The sequence below is a fragment of the Mytilus trossulus genome, chromosome 14, assembly GCF_036588685.1.
Source record: "Mytilus trossulus isolate FHL-02 chromosome 14, PNRI_Mtr1.1.1.hap1, whole genome shotgun sequence".
Taxonomy (NCBI): Eukaryota; Metazoa; Mollusca; class Bivalvia; order Mytilida; family Mytilidae; genus Mytilus; species Mytilus trossulus.
Genome location: NC_086386.1, coordinates 37485412 through 37503854, shown reverse-complemented (window position 1 = coordinate 37503854; position 18443 = coordinate 37485412). Strand labels below are relative to the sequence as shown.

At 33.2% G+C, this 18443-nt stretch overlaps 1 protein-coding gene across 1 annotated transcript; it reads right to left on the bottom strand.

Annotated features, from left to right (window-relative positions):
- Nucleotides 1-12708: 12708 nt before the first annotated feature.
- LOC134697186 (small ribosomal subunit protein uS3) lies at nucleotides 12709-18411 on the bottom strand. The gene is made up of 6 exons (XM_063559279.1): nucleotides 18295-18411; nucleotides 16945-17169; nucleotides 16287-16381; nucleotides 15337-15524; nucleotides 13921-14110; nucleotides 12709-12757 (listed from the first exon to the last, which is right to left on the bottom strand). Exons 1-5 carry the CDS (start codon nucleotides 18322-18324, stop codon nucleotides 13923-13925), a joined length of 726 nt encoding a protein of 241 aa, XP_063415349.1. The 5' UTR covers nucleotides 18325-18411; the 3' UTR covers nucleotides 12709-12757; nucleotides 13921-13922.
- Nucleotides 18412-18443: the final 32 nt, after the last annotated feature.

Below are 18443 nucleotides of genomic sequence, written 5' to 3'. Positions count from 1 at the left end.
AGTTTCACTCGTACACGGAACGACAAATGCCAAGTATACTCTTTAAACAGGGTTACCCTTTTAATCTACTGGTAGCGTGATTAAGGGAATCCTGGTCACATAAATAAATAAATGGATCCTGGTATAGTCTGAACGAAGTCTTGCAAGTTAACATAAACACAAAGTCGATTAAAAGTTCAATACTGTATTATTCAAAATCCAAACTACATGTAACAGTAATATAAATTTACAACATCTAAACTGCAGGCTCAACAATACGGTGGTAAATCATAAATCGTAAGTATACACCTCTCGTACACAAAATCGTCTCCTCTCGTATATCGTATATCGTATCTACAACTATTTCTCTCTTTTATACTACTCTATTATCTCAATTATAATATGGTTAAATGACTCTGAACAAAGAAATATTCTACAGGAGCTATATTACAGGAGCCCGGAGCCCGGAGCCCGGAGCCCGGAGCCCGGAGCTAAGGTCAACTGAACCTAAGGTCAACCTAGACACCTGTATAAACTTAGCAAAAAGGGCACCAGCTGATTAACATGATTGATTTGACATATAACAAGTACAATCTGATTGAAGGCGATAAACATAGATTGTAAGGGATTACTTTATAACAGTTAATGCGGCTAAGTAATTAATCCAATTATATCATGATCATAAAACCAAGTGATGCATGTAATAAACGAAAAACGTTACAGTATATTATGTAAGCATGTGTTAATGTCCTTTACACTGGAAAATCTCCTGGGCCCTTTTCAACGACTAAAACCATTTTTTTCAGTCGAGAGAACTGCTGAAAGCATTTTTGAGTTATTGCCTGAAAACTGGAAAATCCCATTTTATCTATGAATAAAACCCTGCAACTCGAAAACGTATCATTTAAAACTTTTAAAAAAGGACAGGGAGCTCAGGTCAATAAATAAAAACAATTAACCAAAGTTTTATGCAAATTGGTTAAAGCGTTTTTGGGGTTAATGTCCTACATGTTGACGATGGACTAAAGTATACCATAAAAACGTCCCGTAAACTGGCGTATTGAAATTCCTTATCAGAAATGAACGCACTTACAGTAATAATTCATCACACATCTAGTTAAAAAAAAGATCGCCATGATTCAGAAATCAATACTGTGGATTCTTCTGCTTTAATTAAAAAAACACTTTTTTTTAACTTTAATCCGGTTACACATAAAAAAGTTACATTCTTATGAAATTGTGTTTTCAAAATACTTTCAATCATTTATTTTGTGTTTTCAAAATGTAAACAAACACAGCCCCTCCCTCGTTCATCCTTTATTCTACAATAGACATACTCGCATAAGACAGTGAAACTGAACTAGTGGTATCTTTATTCGCACTCAAAGTTAAATACTAGTGCATTGCTTTATGCATTGTGTAGTCCGAGATTGCTCTGACGTTCAACGGCACGCCGGTTTGGCAGACAAGCTGGGACCGTGGGAGTCAGAGTAATCTCGGACTATGCATTGTGGTGTTGTTTATTTGTACTACGGTATTATTGCACTGTCCAAAAAGGTTTCAAGCTTCAACATTTTTGATTTTTTTGGACTGAAAAAGAAAAGAAAAAAAATCATATGATTATTTATTCAATCTCGCAGCAGTTCACTTTTTTGAAATCATTTAGACACGCTTGATTTTTACTGCTGAGAATATAAGTGAACAAAAGTAATGATAGTTTCAAATAAATATCCGCCTAAGAATCCCCAAAAGAAATAGAAATCCATGACGGATAAAATTTCTTCGGATTTCATCTTGTATGGTTTATCATCATTTTTCACATTTATCCCAGCTACGAAGATGAAAAACTTCCAAAAACGCTTGATAATGATTAACTCTTTCGATTTCTCTGCCAGTTTATACTGATATACACTCAGTAAAACAATTATAGTGCCAGATACAATTTGTGTTGTAAGGTATATACTGAGAACTGGTATTGAATCCGTTCTTACTGAAAATTCAGTTCCAATAAGGGTGAGATATACTACATATGAAAGCCATGCGGTCACGGTGAAGCCGACTCTATCGCCGCCGACAGGTACAACGAATGTAAATTTATTCAAGAGTGCTAATAATACTATAGGAACAATCATATTTAAGACATAAAACGCAGACTTTCTCTGAAAGATTAAACCAACTACAACTTCGTGCGGTTCGGATTTCTTTTTAATGTTTTCATATGCAGTCGCAGTTATATCCCAAATACCATGCCTGTCAAATCCGTCTCCAAGAAGAGTTGGACCGAAATCACGATAGAGCCGTAAATCATCTGTATGTATACTCCAAACTATAAATTTGAATTGGCAATTCTGAGTATCATACGGATAGGAGGCTAAATCTAGGATACAGGTAGTTTCAAACAACTGGTATTGTAACCAATGAACAGTTCCGTTATAGAATATTTGGGCTAAAATGTCTTCTGAACCGAGCGGTGTTAAATCTTCAATCGCATTTTCGAGAAACAAACGAGGTCTCCATATCAAATTCATCGGAACAAAAATTTGTCGAATTCCTCCATAATCTTCAGGTGACCATGTCAGTAGTTCATCTGTCCAGTGAATATCGATGTTTCCCGTAGTAACAAGTTTACCCTCGGCTTCGTTCAGCTGTACAAAAGCAATTAGAGACAAGGACATGTTGACATCGACAGGTTTGCTTTGGTCAAGTCTCGGTCTAATTGTTGCATCATAGTTTCGCACTGTGAAAAGATTACTCCTCAAAGTCTTTGTATCGTTCAATGTTTGAGAATATGAACTACTGACAAAAATGAAGTAAATAACAAGAAATAAAATTATTTTGTGCATCTTTCACTTTATGCGGATGTTAGTTGTGAAAGAGTAAATATTGAACACTAACTTTTATCCGTGTGTTTTGCATGTATCATATCCTCGTTATAATTTATCATTATATGAAAATCGGTTCCGTTTTCTTAATATACAATTTGAACAAAATATCTAATCTCAACAAAGCTAAAATTCCTCATCGTTGCTCTATTATTTTTCGATAGCGCGGCAAATGTTGAAATTTTATGAGTTATTTTTTTCTCATGTAAATTACGCGGACCAGGAATATAGTCGCTATTGAAATAAGGGCAGATTGATATGTAACTGAATATCAAATATTTAATTCACTAAATAATCGACATAAATTAATAATAAATTCACACTGCAATCAGCATGTTTTTTTGGGGGGTGTTGCTAAACGGCGGAAACGGATAACGTTGGAACGGAACGGAACACGGAACGGAAACAAAAAGAATTAACATCTTTTCTTTTTGGTTATTCTATCTGCAGACATGTTTTATAATGTATAACACATGTTACATGGAAGAAAAACAGAGGAATAAATTTAAAATAAAAGATGTAAAAGCATAAATATAAAAACAGAAGATGTGGTATGATTGCGAATGAGACAACTCTCCACAACGGATACCAAATGACACAGAAATTTACAACCAAAGGTCATCGTACGGCCTTTAACAATGAGCAAAGCCAATATTGCATAGTCAGCTATAAAAGAACCCGAAATAACAATTGTAATTGTTAACACAATTCAAACGAGAAATCCAACGGCCTAATTTATGTACCAAAAAATTTACGAATTCAAAAACAAATGTGTAACGCATCAATAAACGACAACCACGGAATTAAAAGGCTCTTATTTGGAATAGGCAAACACATACAGAATGTGGCGGGGACAAACATGTCAGCGGGATCCCATCCTTCCCCCTAAAGAATTGAAACAATTAGCAGTACATTATGAGACTATGATTTGATATATTTGATAAGGTCATGCTCATGCATACGTAGTTCAGTATAGGCTGGGCATTGGTCTCATTTCTATAGATACACAGGCTGTGAGGTAATAAACTTTTGAGGAAATGCTTTTCTTCAGATTCTTTTTTACGTGCCTTGAATCAAGATTAGTGATGTGGTTCATCTTGTTGCGTGTTCTGTATATTGGTCATTCTCGTTGTATATTTTCTTGTATAATGGAAAGAAAACGTAAAAAGAAACTAATGGGACAATATGTACATGGACAACAAACCGACAAGGAAATCCGCGGAAATTAGAATAGTAACTTAAATATACTTTATTTTTAAATAAAAATTGACAAAATCACGATACAATACAGGGGTACGCTGTTTGGTATTAAGGTACTGACACGATACTGAATGGAATATCTCAATTTCTCAAAAAAGAAATAACACGCTGGTACTTTCAATCGGGTTACAACGGAATTGAACAAATAGGGGCCACCATTTTTTTTATTCTACATAAGAAAACGTAAACTTTGTCGACAAATTCACTTTTTTACCTAAAATGTCTTCTAATTTTATAAGATTTTTAATGGATGGCTATGTTCTTATATACGGAAAAAAGACTAGAATAGAAACGTGAATCCACTTTATTTCTGTGAAAAATTGACAAATCACTCACTATACCAAACCAATCTAACTCGATAACTATTCTGAAGTACACTGTACAGGGATAAACGATTCGCACAGTGCCTTAACCGAGTTAGTCGTAGTCATGACAGCCTAGTGAAGGGTTTTCGAAATCAATTTGTCCACACTGCGGGACGAAAGATACCAAAGGGGCAGTCAAACTCATAAATCTAAAATAAACTGACAACGCCATGGCTAACCAATGCTCCGCAGGGCGCAGCTTTATACGACAGCAGAGGTTGAACCATGAGCGGTTGGGGCAAGTATGGACACAACATTCAAGCTGGATTCAGCTCTAAATTTGGATTGTGATTAAATAGTTGACACAGCATAGGTTTCTGACACAGAATGAGTGTGGTCTAATGAGCTTAAAAATTTTTGTTTTGCCTTTGAGCAATTCACTATGCTGTTGAATATTAATCCTCTCAAAAAAATGTTTGAAGAAATTTTCTTTTCATTTATGAAATTTCAAATGAGAAAAATTGAACCCAATTTTTTTTTCTCACCCCCCCCCCCCCCCCTATTCTTTATTCCAAAACTGATCTCAATTCCAATTTCTAATGGAGTTTGCAACAATATTTACTCATTTAAATACATCATAAAATATTAAAATGTAAAAAAGTGCTTGTTATAACTGAATGGTAAAGATTGTTTTAATTTATCAGTCGGTAGTAAGTGAATATACATTGTTTATTGTATAAAACTGATTTAAGTTGATTTGACTACCTATTCTGGACAAAGAAAGATAACTCCAATTGAAATTTCTTGCTATTGCACAATATTGTGCAATTAGATATTTCTTGCTATTGCGCAATACTGTGCAATTGAAGATTTCTTCTTATTGCTGAGTACTGTACGTGTGTAATTGATAATTTTTTGCTATTGCACAATACTTAATGTAATAATTTTAGATCCTGATTTGGACCAACTTGAAAACTGGGCCAATAATCAAAAATCTAAGTACATGACGGATTCAGTATATCAAAGAACCCAAATAATTCATTTTTTGTTAAAATCAAACTAAGTATAATTTTGGACCCTTTGGACTTTAATGTAGACCATTTTGAAAACAGGACCAAAAATTAAGAATCTAAATACACAGTAAGATTTGGCATATCAAAGAACCCCATTTATTCAATTTTTGATGAAATCAAACAAAGTTTTGTTTGTTTGATTTTGGACCAACTTGAAAACTGGGCCAATAATCAAAAATCTAAGTACATTTATAGATTCAGCATATCAAAGAACCCCAAGGATTCATTTTTTGTCAAAATCATACTAAGTTTTATTTTGAAACTTTGGACCTTAATGTAGCCCAATTTGAAAACGGGACCAAACATTAAGAATCTACATACACAGTTAGATTCGGCAAATCAAAGAACCCCAATCATTCAATTTTTTATGAAATCAAAAGTTTAATTTTGGGCCCTTTGGGCCCCTTATTCCTAAACTGTTAGGACCAAAACTCCCAAAATCAATACCAACCTTTCTTTTATGGTCATAAACCTTGTGTTTAAATTTCATAGATTTCTATTTACTTATACTAAAGTTTATTGCGAAAACCAAGAAAAATGCTTATTTGGCCCCCAATTCCTAAACGGTTAGGACCAAAAATCCCATAATCAACACCAACCTTCCTTTTGTGGTCATGAACCTTGTGTCAAAATTTCATAGATTTCTATTTACTTTTAAACTGAGGTTACTGTGCGAAAAACAAGAAAATGCTTATTTGGGCCCATTTCCAAAAATGTTGGGATCAAAACTCCCAAAATCAACCCGAACCTTCCTTTTGTGGTCATAAACCTCGTGTTAAAATTTCATAGATTTCTATTCACTCTTACTAAAAGTATTCGGACGCCGACGACGTGATAGCAATATACAACGATTTTTTTTTCAAATTTTGCGGTCGTATAAAAATGAACAGACAAACAATAGTACAGTACACACGACACAACATAGAAAACTTAAGTAATAAACAACACGAACCCCACCAAAAACTAGGGGAGATCTCAGGTGCTCCGGAAGGGCAAGAAGATCCTTCTCCACATGTGCCTCAAGCTTCTCTGAAAATTCAATCCCTCGGCTACTAGGATTGGATTTAATTTCATATTACAATTGAAAATAGTATCATTCATTTCGTGTTCTGTTTTGCTATAGGCGAAAACATTAAACGATAGGCGAAAGATACCGAAGGACACTAAAACTCACACGTCAAAAATAACCAGACAATGCCTTTACTTATAAAGATAACAAGATCAAAAGACGGACATCAGACATACAGTAGTACGCAAAACACAACATATAAAGCTGACAGTGGCGGATCTAGAAATTTTGGGGGCCAACTTACTAGCATAAGAGGGTGCCCGCTCCAGTGATTCCCTATGTAAGCAACCAATGTTTTTCTCCCCTAAATCCTCCTCTGGCTGATCTCAGTTGCTCCTGAAGTGTAAACAGATCCAGCTTCACATTTGACACACGTTAACATAAACGAATTTTTATTCATTCACACTAAAGAAAGTTTTGAAAAGGTTAACACAAGAGTGCACACACTGAAATGTCTCGCCTTCTTTACTGATTATTGATATTGTTGAGTCCTAATAATAAAGCTTTATTACAACTGTCACATAAACTTAACATTAACCAAGAAAACTAAACATTGACCTTTGAACCATGAAAATTAGGTCAAGGTCAAATAAAACCTGCGTGACTGACATGTAGATCATGAAATATAGTTGACCTATTGCATATAGTATGAAAAAAAGGCCAAAACTCAAAAACTTGAACTTTTACCACTGAACCATGAAAATGAGGTCAAGGTCATATAGCACCTGCCAGGTAGACCTGCACACCTTACAACCAATCCATACACAAAATATAGAAGACCTATTGCATACAGTATGAGAAAAACAGAACAAAACACAAAAACTTAACTATAACCACTGAACCATGAAAATGAGGTCAAGGTCAGATGACGCCTGCCAGTTGGACATGTACACCTTACATACACCGAATATACTAGACCTATTGCTTATAGTATTTCAGATATGGACTCGACCACCAAAACAACCTTGTTCACCGATCCATGAAATGAGGTCCAGGTAAAGTGAAAACTGTGTGACAGGCAAGAGGACCTTGCAAGGTACGCACATACCAAATATAGTTATCCTATTACTTATAAGAGAGAATTTAACATTACAAAAAAATCTTTATTTTCAAGTAGTCACTGAACCGTGAAAATGAGGTCAAGGACATTGGACATGCGACTGACGGAAACTTCGTAACATGAAGCATCCAGGTCTCCCACCTTCTAAAATATAAAGCTTTTAAGAAGTGAGCTAACACCGCCGCCGGATCACTATCCCTATGTCGAGCTTTCTGCGACAAAAAAGGATAACTGATGCTACTAGCAAGTGATGAGAAAAACTCGAATGGTAGGACCAAGTCAGATGAAGTATACTACCACTAAAGAAGCAGGTCTACCAGTAGAAAACATAAAAAATCAAAGTGCTGGATAGCACCTCTGGAAAGTTTGCAACTTTAGCTGTGTATTATTCCAAAAAGGTTATAGACGTGTATTATTTCAAATATGTATTTCAACACAGCTTTGATGTATTAAACCAAACCATTGTATCGTCAGTAATTATCAAAAATCTCTTTTTCATATTTATCATAAAAAGTTTTGATCTTTTCTCATGATTGCAACCTTAAACTGTCATGACTGTATATCTAAAATAATGAAATATACATGCAGAAAGCTCTGTTAATTTCTTTAAGTACTCATACCATGTCAACTTCAAGGGCCTGTGAATTAGTATTTTTCTATTGGTTTTAGTCCTTCATATTTGTTTTTATTAAATGAACACGTAAGTTTTTGTTTGTTTGAATTGTTCCATATGTTTCATATCAGGGCCTGTTAAAGCTTTCTACATGTATATGGTACAAACGTTAACATTTCTCATTATTGACGACCTTTAGAATGGCCTATAGTTATTAATACATTTTCATTCTTTGAACTCTTTTGGATAGCATTGGTTCTTTGCAAAAAATACTGATAAATATAAATAAGACAGTTACAGTAACTTAAATCAATACAACTGTAAGGAAAGTGAATTTATATTAAAGGCTTTTATCAAAAATAGGGAACATGTCCATTGGACTCAAATGATGCCCTCGCTAGCATTAACGTTATAAACTCATGAACTGTAATTGTGACACTACCAAAATTTTTACTTGATCTGAATTATGGGTTAATAAACACTGTGTATTCATTCTAATTATACAGTATTGTGCAATAGAATTGTAAGATCTTGACATTTGTTTTGTGTCAGAAACCAAAATGTTATGTCAACAATTTGATCGCAATCCAAATTCAGAGCTGTATCAAGCTTGAATTTTGTGTCCATACTTGTCCTAACTGTTCAGGGTTCGACTTCTGCGGTCGTATAAAGCTGTGCCATGCAGAGCATCTGGTTTCATTTGTAACAAAGCACAACCCTAGAGCAGTAAAACTAAATCCACAAATTCAAACTTGATCAGTGTTTGTGGAAATGAGAATTGTGTATAAGTTTCATAACATTTGGTTAAGACAAACTATACTAATAAGAGAACAGAAGCTTAAGTTTCCAGCAACTTTTCTTTTTGTAAAGTCGCATTAAACGCGAGAATGCTACAAGTTTAATGTTACGCAACAAAAATTCAAACTTGACTTGTGAATTGTGGTTATAAGCATTGCGTATCAGTTTCATACAATTTGGCTCAGGCAAACTAAAGTAAGAAAACAGAAACAAGTTTTGGGATATATACGGAGGTACTTATAAGTAAGGGAAGAATGTACATACTTACAGAAGAACAAGGATAAAACTCAATACGGTGGGAGCATAACAACAGCAGTATGACCGCATGAATAAAAGGTTTATATATACGCTAGATTCATAATTTTGTTGTTGTAAGCCATTCGTTTGATATATTATGGTAATCATTGCCTCTGTGTTTGGATGACAAAGCAATTGAATTTCTATTAAAAAAGGGCAAGCTATGCACATGTTTGTCTGTAATCTAGATAAATTTTGAGGTGAAATGCAGCCATTTAAGCCAAAGGGTACACATCATCACAATTTCAAGAACCTTAATCGTTTCTACAGCACTTGTATTAATACCCTGAGATATGGTATTCAAGAAGTAGATGCTGACCTGGTTGCTTTTAATATGGATGCTATATTAATGCGAATTTGCGATAATGTGACACCAGAGACATATAATACAATTGTATTATATGTCTCTGGTGACACCAGAGGTGGTATGATGTAAATTATTGGAAGAAGACTGAAGAAGAATTGACGTTGGTCAATGTTTTTTTCTGCTGTCAGTTTGATCCACTTGGGCATGCTGCACGAGTGAAGGCCCTTTTATCCACATTGGAATGTATTTAAAAAAAAAGTGTTCAACTGATTTTTGGCATCAAAACCTTTGAAGTTTCGGTGGATGTTTAGACAAAAACAATGCATTTTAAAAATTTTATTCTTTTTTATCGAAAGCCGGTACCGTATTTACCTGTACCCGTCCATTACTGAGACATTAGACATATAATTATCGAGTATTTTATATTCTATCACCTGTGTTTTGTTATAAAAAATCATTATCACTTGTCAATTATCCGACGGCTTGCACCTCATTTCCGATTTTTTCGATACTCTCGTGCTTTTACCACGTTTACGTACGTACATAGTAAACAGGTAAAAGTAGTGCGGAAAATGTTCATTCATGAAATTTTCATGAATGAATCTGACGCAATCTGGCGTAGATTTCTTGTGATTTTCTCTTCAGCGTATGACAGATACGCGAAGTAGTGTTTGAGATACTCATTTTCAAAATGGAGTTAATTTCATCTGAATCATCGGTGAACATTCATTTTTTTTTTATTAAAGCTGTAATCTTTTCAGTCAAATGAGAAGTTACTCAAAATTTTAAAAGAACCTTCCAAGAATCAGAATTCAAACACTAGTACTAAATTATCTCGGAACAGAATAAATGGCGATAATCTGTCACCATAAGTTTGAGGCCGATGGCTATGGAAAGTAGGCAATAGCAAGCTATAGCAAACTTTCCAAAAAGCGGGAATCCACCACTGCGGGTTCAGTATCTACTTTATTATAATTGTACTAATTGTTGTCTACTCTTGTCGGGTTTTTATCTTCTCCTTTTCAATTATCAATTTCAATTTTATTTCTATTGTTCATGTCACAAGTCAGCGAACCAGATTTGTCAACCATAACAACTGGATTAGTAAAACTTGTTTTTACTTTTGCATCATCTTTTTAATCCACTACATTACAACTGCATGGAAAAGATCAAGAAGTGCATAGATTATTTAACAATATATTCCTTTCTCCTTAGTTTTCGAGACAAACATAAAATTAGTAAGCATACCGGTATATATCATAAGTTGACAGGCAACATTAATAATCCTTTCCTATATCTTTTTTTAATAATGTTAACTTCAGTTGGCAGTTCTACTGTTCATAGATTTAATTCATACTTATAGTTTGTTTTGTACATGTAGTCGTGTCAGGGCCTTTTGTAAGCTTACTTTATGGTATGTGTTTTCCTCATCTTAGGTTGACTACTAGTAATTGTTTACATCCAAGTCATTTGGTCTCTGGTGATTGGTAGTCTCATCAACAATGTCTTTAATTTTTATATCTATCCTACATATAAAGGTAATTATCCTTCTGGACAAATTTTGTTAAAATTGATAGTAGTTTCATACATATTTTGATGACAATAGCAATAAAACTTGTGGATGAAAAAATAAATGGGGAATGTGTCCATGGGACACCAGTGACACAGATGATGCTCCTGCTTGTTTATAAAGGGGTACAACTTAAGAATGATACAAGTGGTGCCACCCAATTTACAACTTCATCTGTATTATGTGGTTATAAACTTGTATACCTGGATCACAACTTCAGAACAGTTAAAGCAATGCCTCTGAAATTACTTGATCTGTGTTTTGTAGTAATAAGCATTATGTACAAGTTTTATAACATTTGGTGAAGGCTTTAAGTTAGAGAACATAAACAAACTTTGGAACATATGGATGTACATACCAAGTTTAAACATATTGTGACCATCACTGCAGGAGATGCCTAATTTACTAATTTAAGGCATGCTGTTATACACGGTCATTTGCATTCGTTTTCATGACTGGGTCAGTTTTCTGTTTATCCCTTTGGAAGTAATACTGACGATTTAACTGATAAGCCTTAAATGTTGAATTAATAATACTATTGAAATTTACATGTCACAAGTCAGCGAACCAGTAGTTATTGTAAATCATAACAACTGGATTAGTAAAACTTGATTTTTTGGTATTGCAATTTCCATTTAATCCACTACATTATTACAAATGCATGGAAAATAATTAGGAATGCATCTTATAATAGATGTCTACTTCTGTTTCACCTCTGGTGTTTTTGGACTTTTCCCTTGCACAGAATTTACCATACATAGTTGTTGCTCTTTAGAGTTTTTTAGAAATTAATCCTGTAAGATTTTGATGAAATTTTATATGCATTTTGATTTGTACTTCCAGAGATGGTAAGTGCAAAGTTGTAACAGACACAATGTCAGGTTACAATATTTCACAAACACAAATGAAAAAGACAGTAAGAAAAAAATATTGGAAGGAAACTAAAATGAATAAATATTTTTTTATGATGCTTTTTTCATGTATTCAATACATTTCTACCTTTTTTTCATATTTTTTTTAATTCATTTATCTGTAAGTTCATATCATAGATATTATTTTTTTTCAATGTTCAGATTATGTAAAACAATTTCTAAATGCATACAAAATCTAACAATAATCACAAACACAGCCCCATTACTCTCACGAACTGATTCATGCTCAATATTTGCTTCATGCAAACACTAAAAAAAAAAACCTTCAGAAAGTCCTTATTAAAACAAGCCACCATTACTTTGTTTGCTATGATATAAGCATATACCAAGTTTTCAGTATTTCTTCCTATTTTCAGATCTCTAATGAAAGAATACCTCAAATTGTTTTGTGATTCACCCCCCCCCCCCCCTTTTTAATTTTAAGCAAACTATTAGTAGAACTCCTTCAAATTACCCAGCAAAACATATTGACCTATCATAAATTAGGTAGCATCAGGTCCAGAAGGACTACTGTTGGTGTTTGACCCTGATTTAATAGGGTTTAAAATACAAAAAAGATGAGGTTCAGTCTTTTTTTTTTATTTATTGTCTTTATGACTTGATCTGCACAATCTGAAAAAGAAATAAAAAATATTTTACCATTCTTTTTCTGTATTACATAATTTAAGTCTATAAATATAATTTTCTTCTTTTACATTACTTTGTTTAAATTGTTTTTTTTTTCCGTATATGACACGATTGTGTTGAAAGGTTGCTGTCTCTACAAGTATCTTATTGCATAAAGCACAATGTTGGAGCATCTAAATTTCAAATGTTCTATTTTTGGCACTGGAAAACATTGTTTCTTTTTTCACACTACTTTTTTCTTCATATCTGTATGTTCTATTTGTTGTTTAAAGCAAATGTTGATAGAAGGTATGACATGTAGGATAAAGCCAGTTTAAAGTTCCTTAAATTTGAAAATCAAAAATATTTTTAATGTACCAATTAACCTTCTTCTTATAATTAAAAAGACATTTGTCTATTTAATAGAATTTCTATTTTTCAAATTTCTTGAACTCACATTATTAATATTATGGGAAATCTACATTTTTAATGTCACAAGTCAGCGAACCAGTAGTTATTGTAAATCATAACAACTGGATTAGTAAAACTTGATTTTTTGGTATTGCAATTTCCCTTTAATCCACTACATTATTACAAAATGCATGGAAAACAATTAGGAATGCATTTAATAATTCTATAATAGATGTACAGGTTGGAAGGTAAAGTGATCTTCTACTTGGGAGATACTTTAAAAGTAAGCGATTGTGTGGATATATTCATTTGTGTGGGTATCAATCTTTATTGATTAAGGAAATGTCTAGATATGGATAATTGATTTCATGGTTTTCCCCTCGGACTCTGAGTATGTATAGAAAATGTGTACTTGAACACTAAATTTGTGGATCAACCAAAAAAAAAAAAGACAGTGAAAGCTAGTATAAACCCAAGATTGTAAATAATGATACTGCGAATTCATTTAATTTTGTGGGTACCAATTTTCATGGATTGACAAAAATATGCCTTTTTGTAAATATCTGATTTCGTGGTTTTGTGAAAGTCTGCATACCTTATTTTAAATTTGTTATTTGCTGAACATTTAAATTTGTGGTTCTTCTGTACCCACAAAATCCACAAAAATTGGTATCCAAGGAATAATAATAAATCCACAGTATATTTCTTGTCAAAGTTTTATTTTAAAGTTTCTATTCTGAGTACAAGTGTATACCTACTTTTATAATGCAACAGGTGGCTGGGCTGGATCTGTAGGTTTAGATCCCTTTTGCTCAGAGAATGGTCTTGAAGGAACAACCTCATCCTTAGGTTCTACAATGCTAACATGATCTGGCAATGGTTTCTTGGGGCCGATCTTACCACTTGGATCCCATGGCAACATAATCTTTACTTTAATTCCAAGTACACCTAGTTTAATGTAAATAAAATAAGAAAATTTAGATTTATTAGGAGCATACCTCTGGATAAAATGATTTAACTATTTGTATCAATTATTAAATCAATATCTTCATACATGAAAAAAGTGTGAAAATCTGATTAGAAGGACTGCAATATAGGGCTTTGCAACATATTTTCAACATTAATATGCCTGGAACTTCTAAGAATTTAAATTTATACTAAAATTCTATACTACATTGTACCCCTAATCCAACTTTAGGACCTCTTAAGAATTAAATTTTAGGGACTACCCTGATTTTCTTTACTGGTATAAAATTACATTCCCAAATAAACATCTCTATGAGATGAAACACAGAAATCATCTGGAAACCAGCACCATACCAAATTAACATATCTATGAAAATTATATATATATATATCTCCCCATAGAGGATCGGCTTTAAAAACAGCTGTATTTACAAAGTGCAACCTAGATATGATGATTTAAACTTGATCTGTGTTTTTTGGTTATAAGCATTGTGTTCAAGTTTCATAAAATTTGGTTGAGGCAAACTTAAGTTAGAGAACAGAAACCAACTATAGTTGTTAATTTCTGAGTCATTTGGTTTCTTTTTGAGAGTTGTCTCTGACATTAAGTGCAAAACACTTATTCTTTTAAACAAATTATAAAACAATACTTGAGACAGTCCCAATATTCAGTCTGAAATGATTGCAACTATTACTCTTAGAATGTATGATTTTAATGATTTGTATATATATACTAGGTCTATTTACCACATGCGATATGTAACTGTTTCATATCTTTTAATCATGGTACATGTACATTGAACTATTATGTCTTTATATGTTGTATGTTTGCTTTTTTCTCTTATTATTATCATTTTGTTTTTACTTGTATTACATACATGTATATGAGGGCCTCAGGGAAGATTAGTGATTGTAACTAACTGTGTTTACCCTCTTTAAATAAAGAATTTATTATTATTATTATTATTATTAGCAATCATACCACAACTTCTTTTTCATATTTAAGAACATATAGACATACAGTCAGACAAAGGAAAAACTTAATGCAACTTTCGCTACAGGGGATCTTTTTTTTTTATTTTAGCCTTTTCACCTAGTTACATGTATGGTCAATGTTTCACAGGACAAATAAAATTTAAATTGACATGCCCAGAGAGAAGGGTTCACAACAAACAATTCTACATCCCTGCCACCAGTAACAACTATACCTTGTCTGAGAAGGACGTGTCTAACAGCTGTGTCAACATATTCATTGATTGGGTCACCACTGTGAATCATGAGGCCATCAACAAACTTCATGGATTTGGCTCTCTGTCCTCTCAGTTTACCGGAGACGACAACTTCACAGCCCTTAGCTCCACTCTCCATGATGAATCGTAAAACACCATAGCACGCTCTATCAATAAAAGAAAGTTGTATTATTTGCATGATATTATTAATCATTAACTTGTTCATTTACTGTGTGTAAACACAGAAGTCAATAATTTTAATATCCTTTAAATTGCAGTTTTGTTTCTATTATAATGAATTTCCTGTATAATTAGTGTCAGATAGATTGTGAATTTAAGTATTTACTTAAAAGGTGAAGTTTGCCTTGACTTTAAAATCATGATGCTGTTTCCAAAGGACATGATCAAAATAAGTTTTGTTAATGATTGGAGATATTGTTTCAAAAGTTCAATGACAATTTCTGTTTTGGGGGATTTCGATGTAAAAAAATCTTGAAAAGTTTGCATCAAATATTTGTCAAATGATGGTTTATTGCCAACACAATTTTTGTTTTCAAACTAAGGGATATCATTAAACTTGGCATTGCTTAAAGGTTTGATTTAAAAGATATAAGCAAACTTAAATTTGATAAAATTGTTCATGGTTGGGATGATGACCTTTGATCTAATGAACAAATATCCAGATGCAAATACCATACACAAACCAAATTTCAATCTATCAAAAGCTTTTGTGACCTTGAACTGAAAATCAATTAGGGTTTTCTTTATGTAAATGGATTACTAGACATAATCAAAATAAACTTTGATAAATAGCTTTTTTAATAAACTTTAGCTCAAAAGGTTAAGTGTAGAATGTGTACATGTATTTGCTAATTCATTGACACACACATTCTTTTCCTTCAGAATTTTTCACTCGTGTCAAAATTTACCTTCTTACAGCAAGACCACCAATCAGTTTGTATCTAAGTGATTCACACTGGGCGATAGCACACAATCCTCTCTGTGCAACCTTCTCAGCATACAACTGAAACAGATATATTTATAATGTAAACAAAGCATGCATAGTTCATTAGTATAACATTAATTATCTACAATAGTGAATACGAGTGAATGTTTAATCCTTGTACAGTATCATCTGCCTGATTGTGGTCTGTTATTCAATCTTGAGGTCTAGGTTCAGTCAATTACTGAGTAAATCAGATTTATTTTGTACATATAGAACTAAAATGTCTGTCAGTTTGACGTGGTAGTGTTCTCTCCAGTATAGTAAGGTCATTTCGATTGGAATATTGAGTTCATGCAATTCAAGTAGGAAGCTCAATAATTAAGAAGCTTACAGTACCGGACTGACCTTAACATGTTTCATCACTGAAAATTGGACAAATAATATTTTTATCAGTATTCTTCTCCACGGCAATGTTCTTCTTGTTCAACTGCTACCTTACTGCCAAAAATGGTCAACATCATTACATGAATTGTGTAATTTAGAGTCAAAAAATTTCCGACATAAGAAAAACATCTTTAAAAAGGCCACTAATAATGTAATACATGATCTGACATTAATATAATAATTAACAATTGAAATACCTCCACTGTGCCTTCAGGGAAATTGAATCTTTTCTGTACAACAGAGGTCAATTCTCTGATACGTCTACCCTTCTCACCAAGAACGTTTTGTGTTCTTGTTGCCAGGATAATAATTTCTGTTCGTGTTGGGGTTACTCTGACTTCAACACCACTGTAACCATCTTCAGCCAGTTCCCTTGTCAGGAAGTTGTTCAATTCTGCTTTGAAAACTCCATCAGCAACAAACTACAAAACAGAAAAACTTAATTTACCTTCATATGTATAATGTATTGACATCATAGATGAATTAAGGATTAATAGAATGTTCAAATCAATTTAATTTTAATGATAATACAGATGGCTGTTAATGTCCAGCTGAAAATTAAGTGCATATTAGATAGTACATATTTAATATGAATTCTGCATTAATTAGGCTGAATTCTGAGCCATATTTTGTATTATTGCTAATTTCAATAGTATACAGGAAAGAGGTGTATGACCTTTATCGGGACTCAAGGATTGGGTGTTTTTAAGCTCAGGATTTTGGGGTTGACTCTTTCGGAATTCGGGAATTCTTTATTTCAGTTTCTGGATCTCGGGATGTTAAGTTCAGGATTTCGGGATCAGGACCCCTCCTATCCCCCCCCCTCAGGAAGAAATGTCACTCTACAGTACAATGGCTACATTACTCACAAACACATTATTCAGAATTCCAGTTGACCAGGCTTTGCTCTTAAAACACAGTTGGATACTCAGTGCTTAGCAGCGAGGCAGCAAATGCCAACTGTTAAACACTGTATTTTGGTTTGAACCCAAAACCTCCAACTCTCAAGACAAGTCAGCAAAAACATGCATGCAATCACACAAAACCATCGAATTTCATTAGTGCCAAAGTTTGGATTGTCAAATATTCCCTTCACCACGAATTGAGGGTGGATAAATCATAGCTTCACTTAGTTTTAACAACAATAATACAAGTCTATTTCTAGGCCTCAGTTAGATGAAATCTGAAGACGAAAAATCATCGGCCGAGATTTCCAGGAAAAGCTTGAAGTTTGAAAAAGTATGAAAGTATAGTCTGGTGAGATTTATAAAATTGCAAACGTGACATGCTATAAGATTCAATCAGACCTATGATTATGAATCAGAATAACACTCAATTTAACTATGCTTAACTTTAAAACGAAAGATAAAATTAAAATTGAGAATGGAAATGTGGAAACATACATCTCCATCCGTTCAATATCTGGTAACAACTTCACCATCGGTAACAGAACATTATCAAAATGGAGACTATAATGGCTTATGTTCATGTTAGGTTCATTTAATATTTTATAAAATTCATAAGACTAAGTGAAAATGGAATCTAACCTTCCGTTTTTTGCTTATTGGGTTAGCCATGTTGACGGCAATTTTAAAGAGGAAGTTCACAGTGAAACGAAATGTATTGTGGGAGACCGATCTCGGATTTATTTCCGCATGATATTTGCAATAGTTATACACTTATTTAAGGAAAGTTA

Bases quoted from the DNA above. Each gene is read 5' to 3' on its own strand.
- LOC134697186 (XM_063559279.1), bottom strand. From the start codon at position 18,324: ATGGCTAACCCAATAAGCAAAAAACGGAAG. The intron at 16,382-16,944 runs GTATTTCAATTG...TATCTGTTTCAG, and splicing joins TCCCTGAAGGCACAGTGGAG to TTGTATGCTGAGAAGGTTGC. The intron at 14,111-15,336 runs GTATAGTTGTTA...ACATTAAACTAG, and splicing joins ACACGTCCTTCTCAGACAAG to GTGTACTTGGAATTAAAGTA.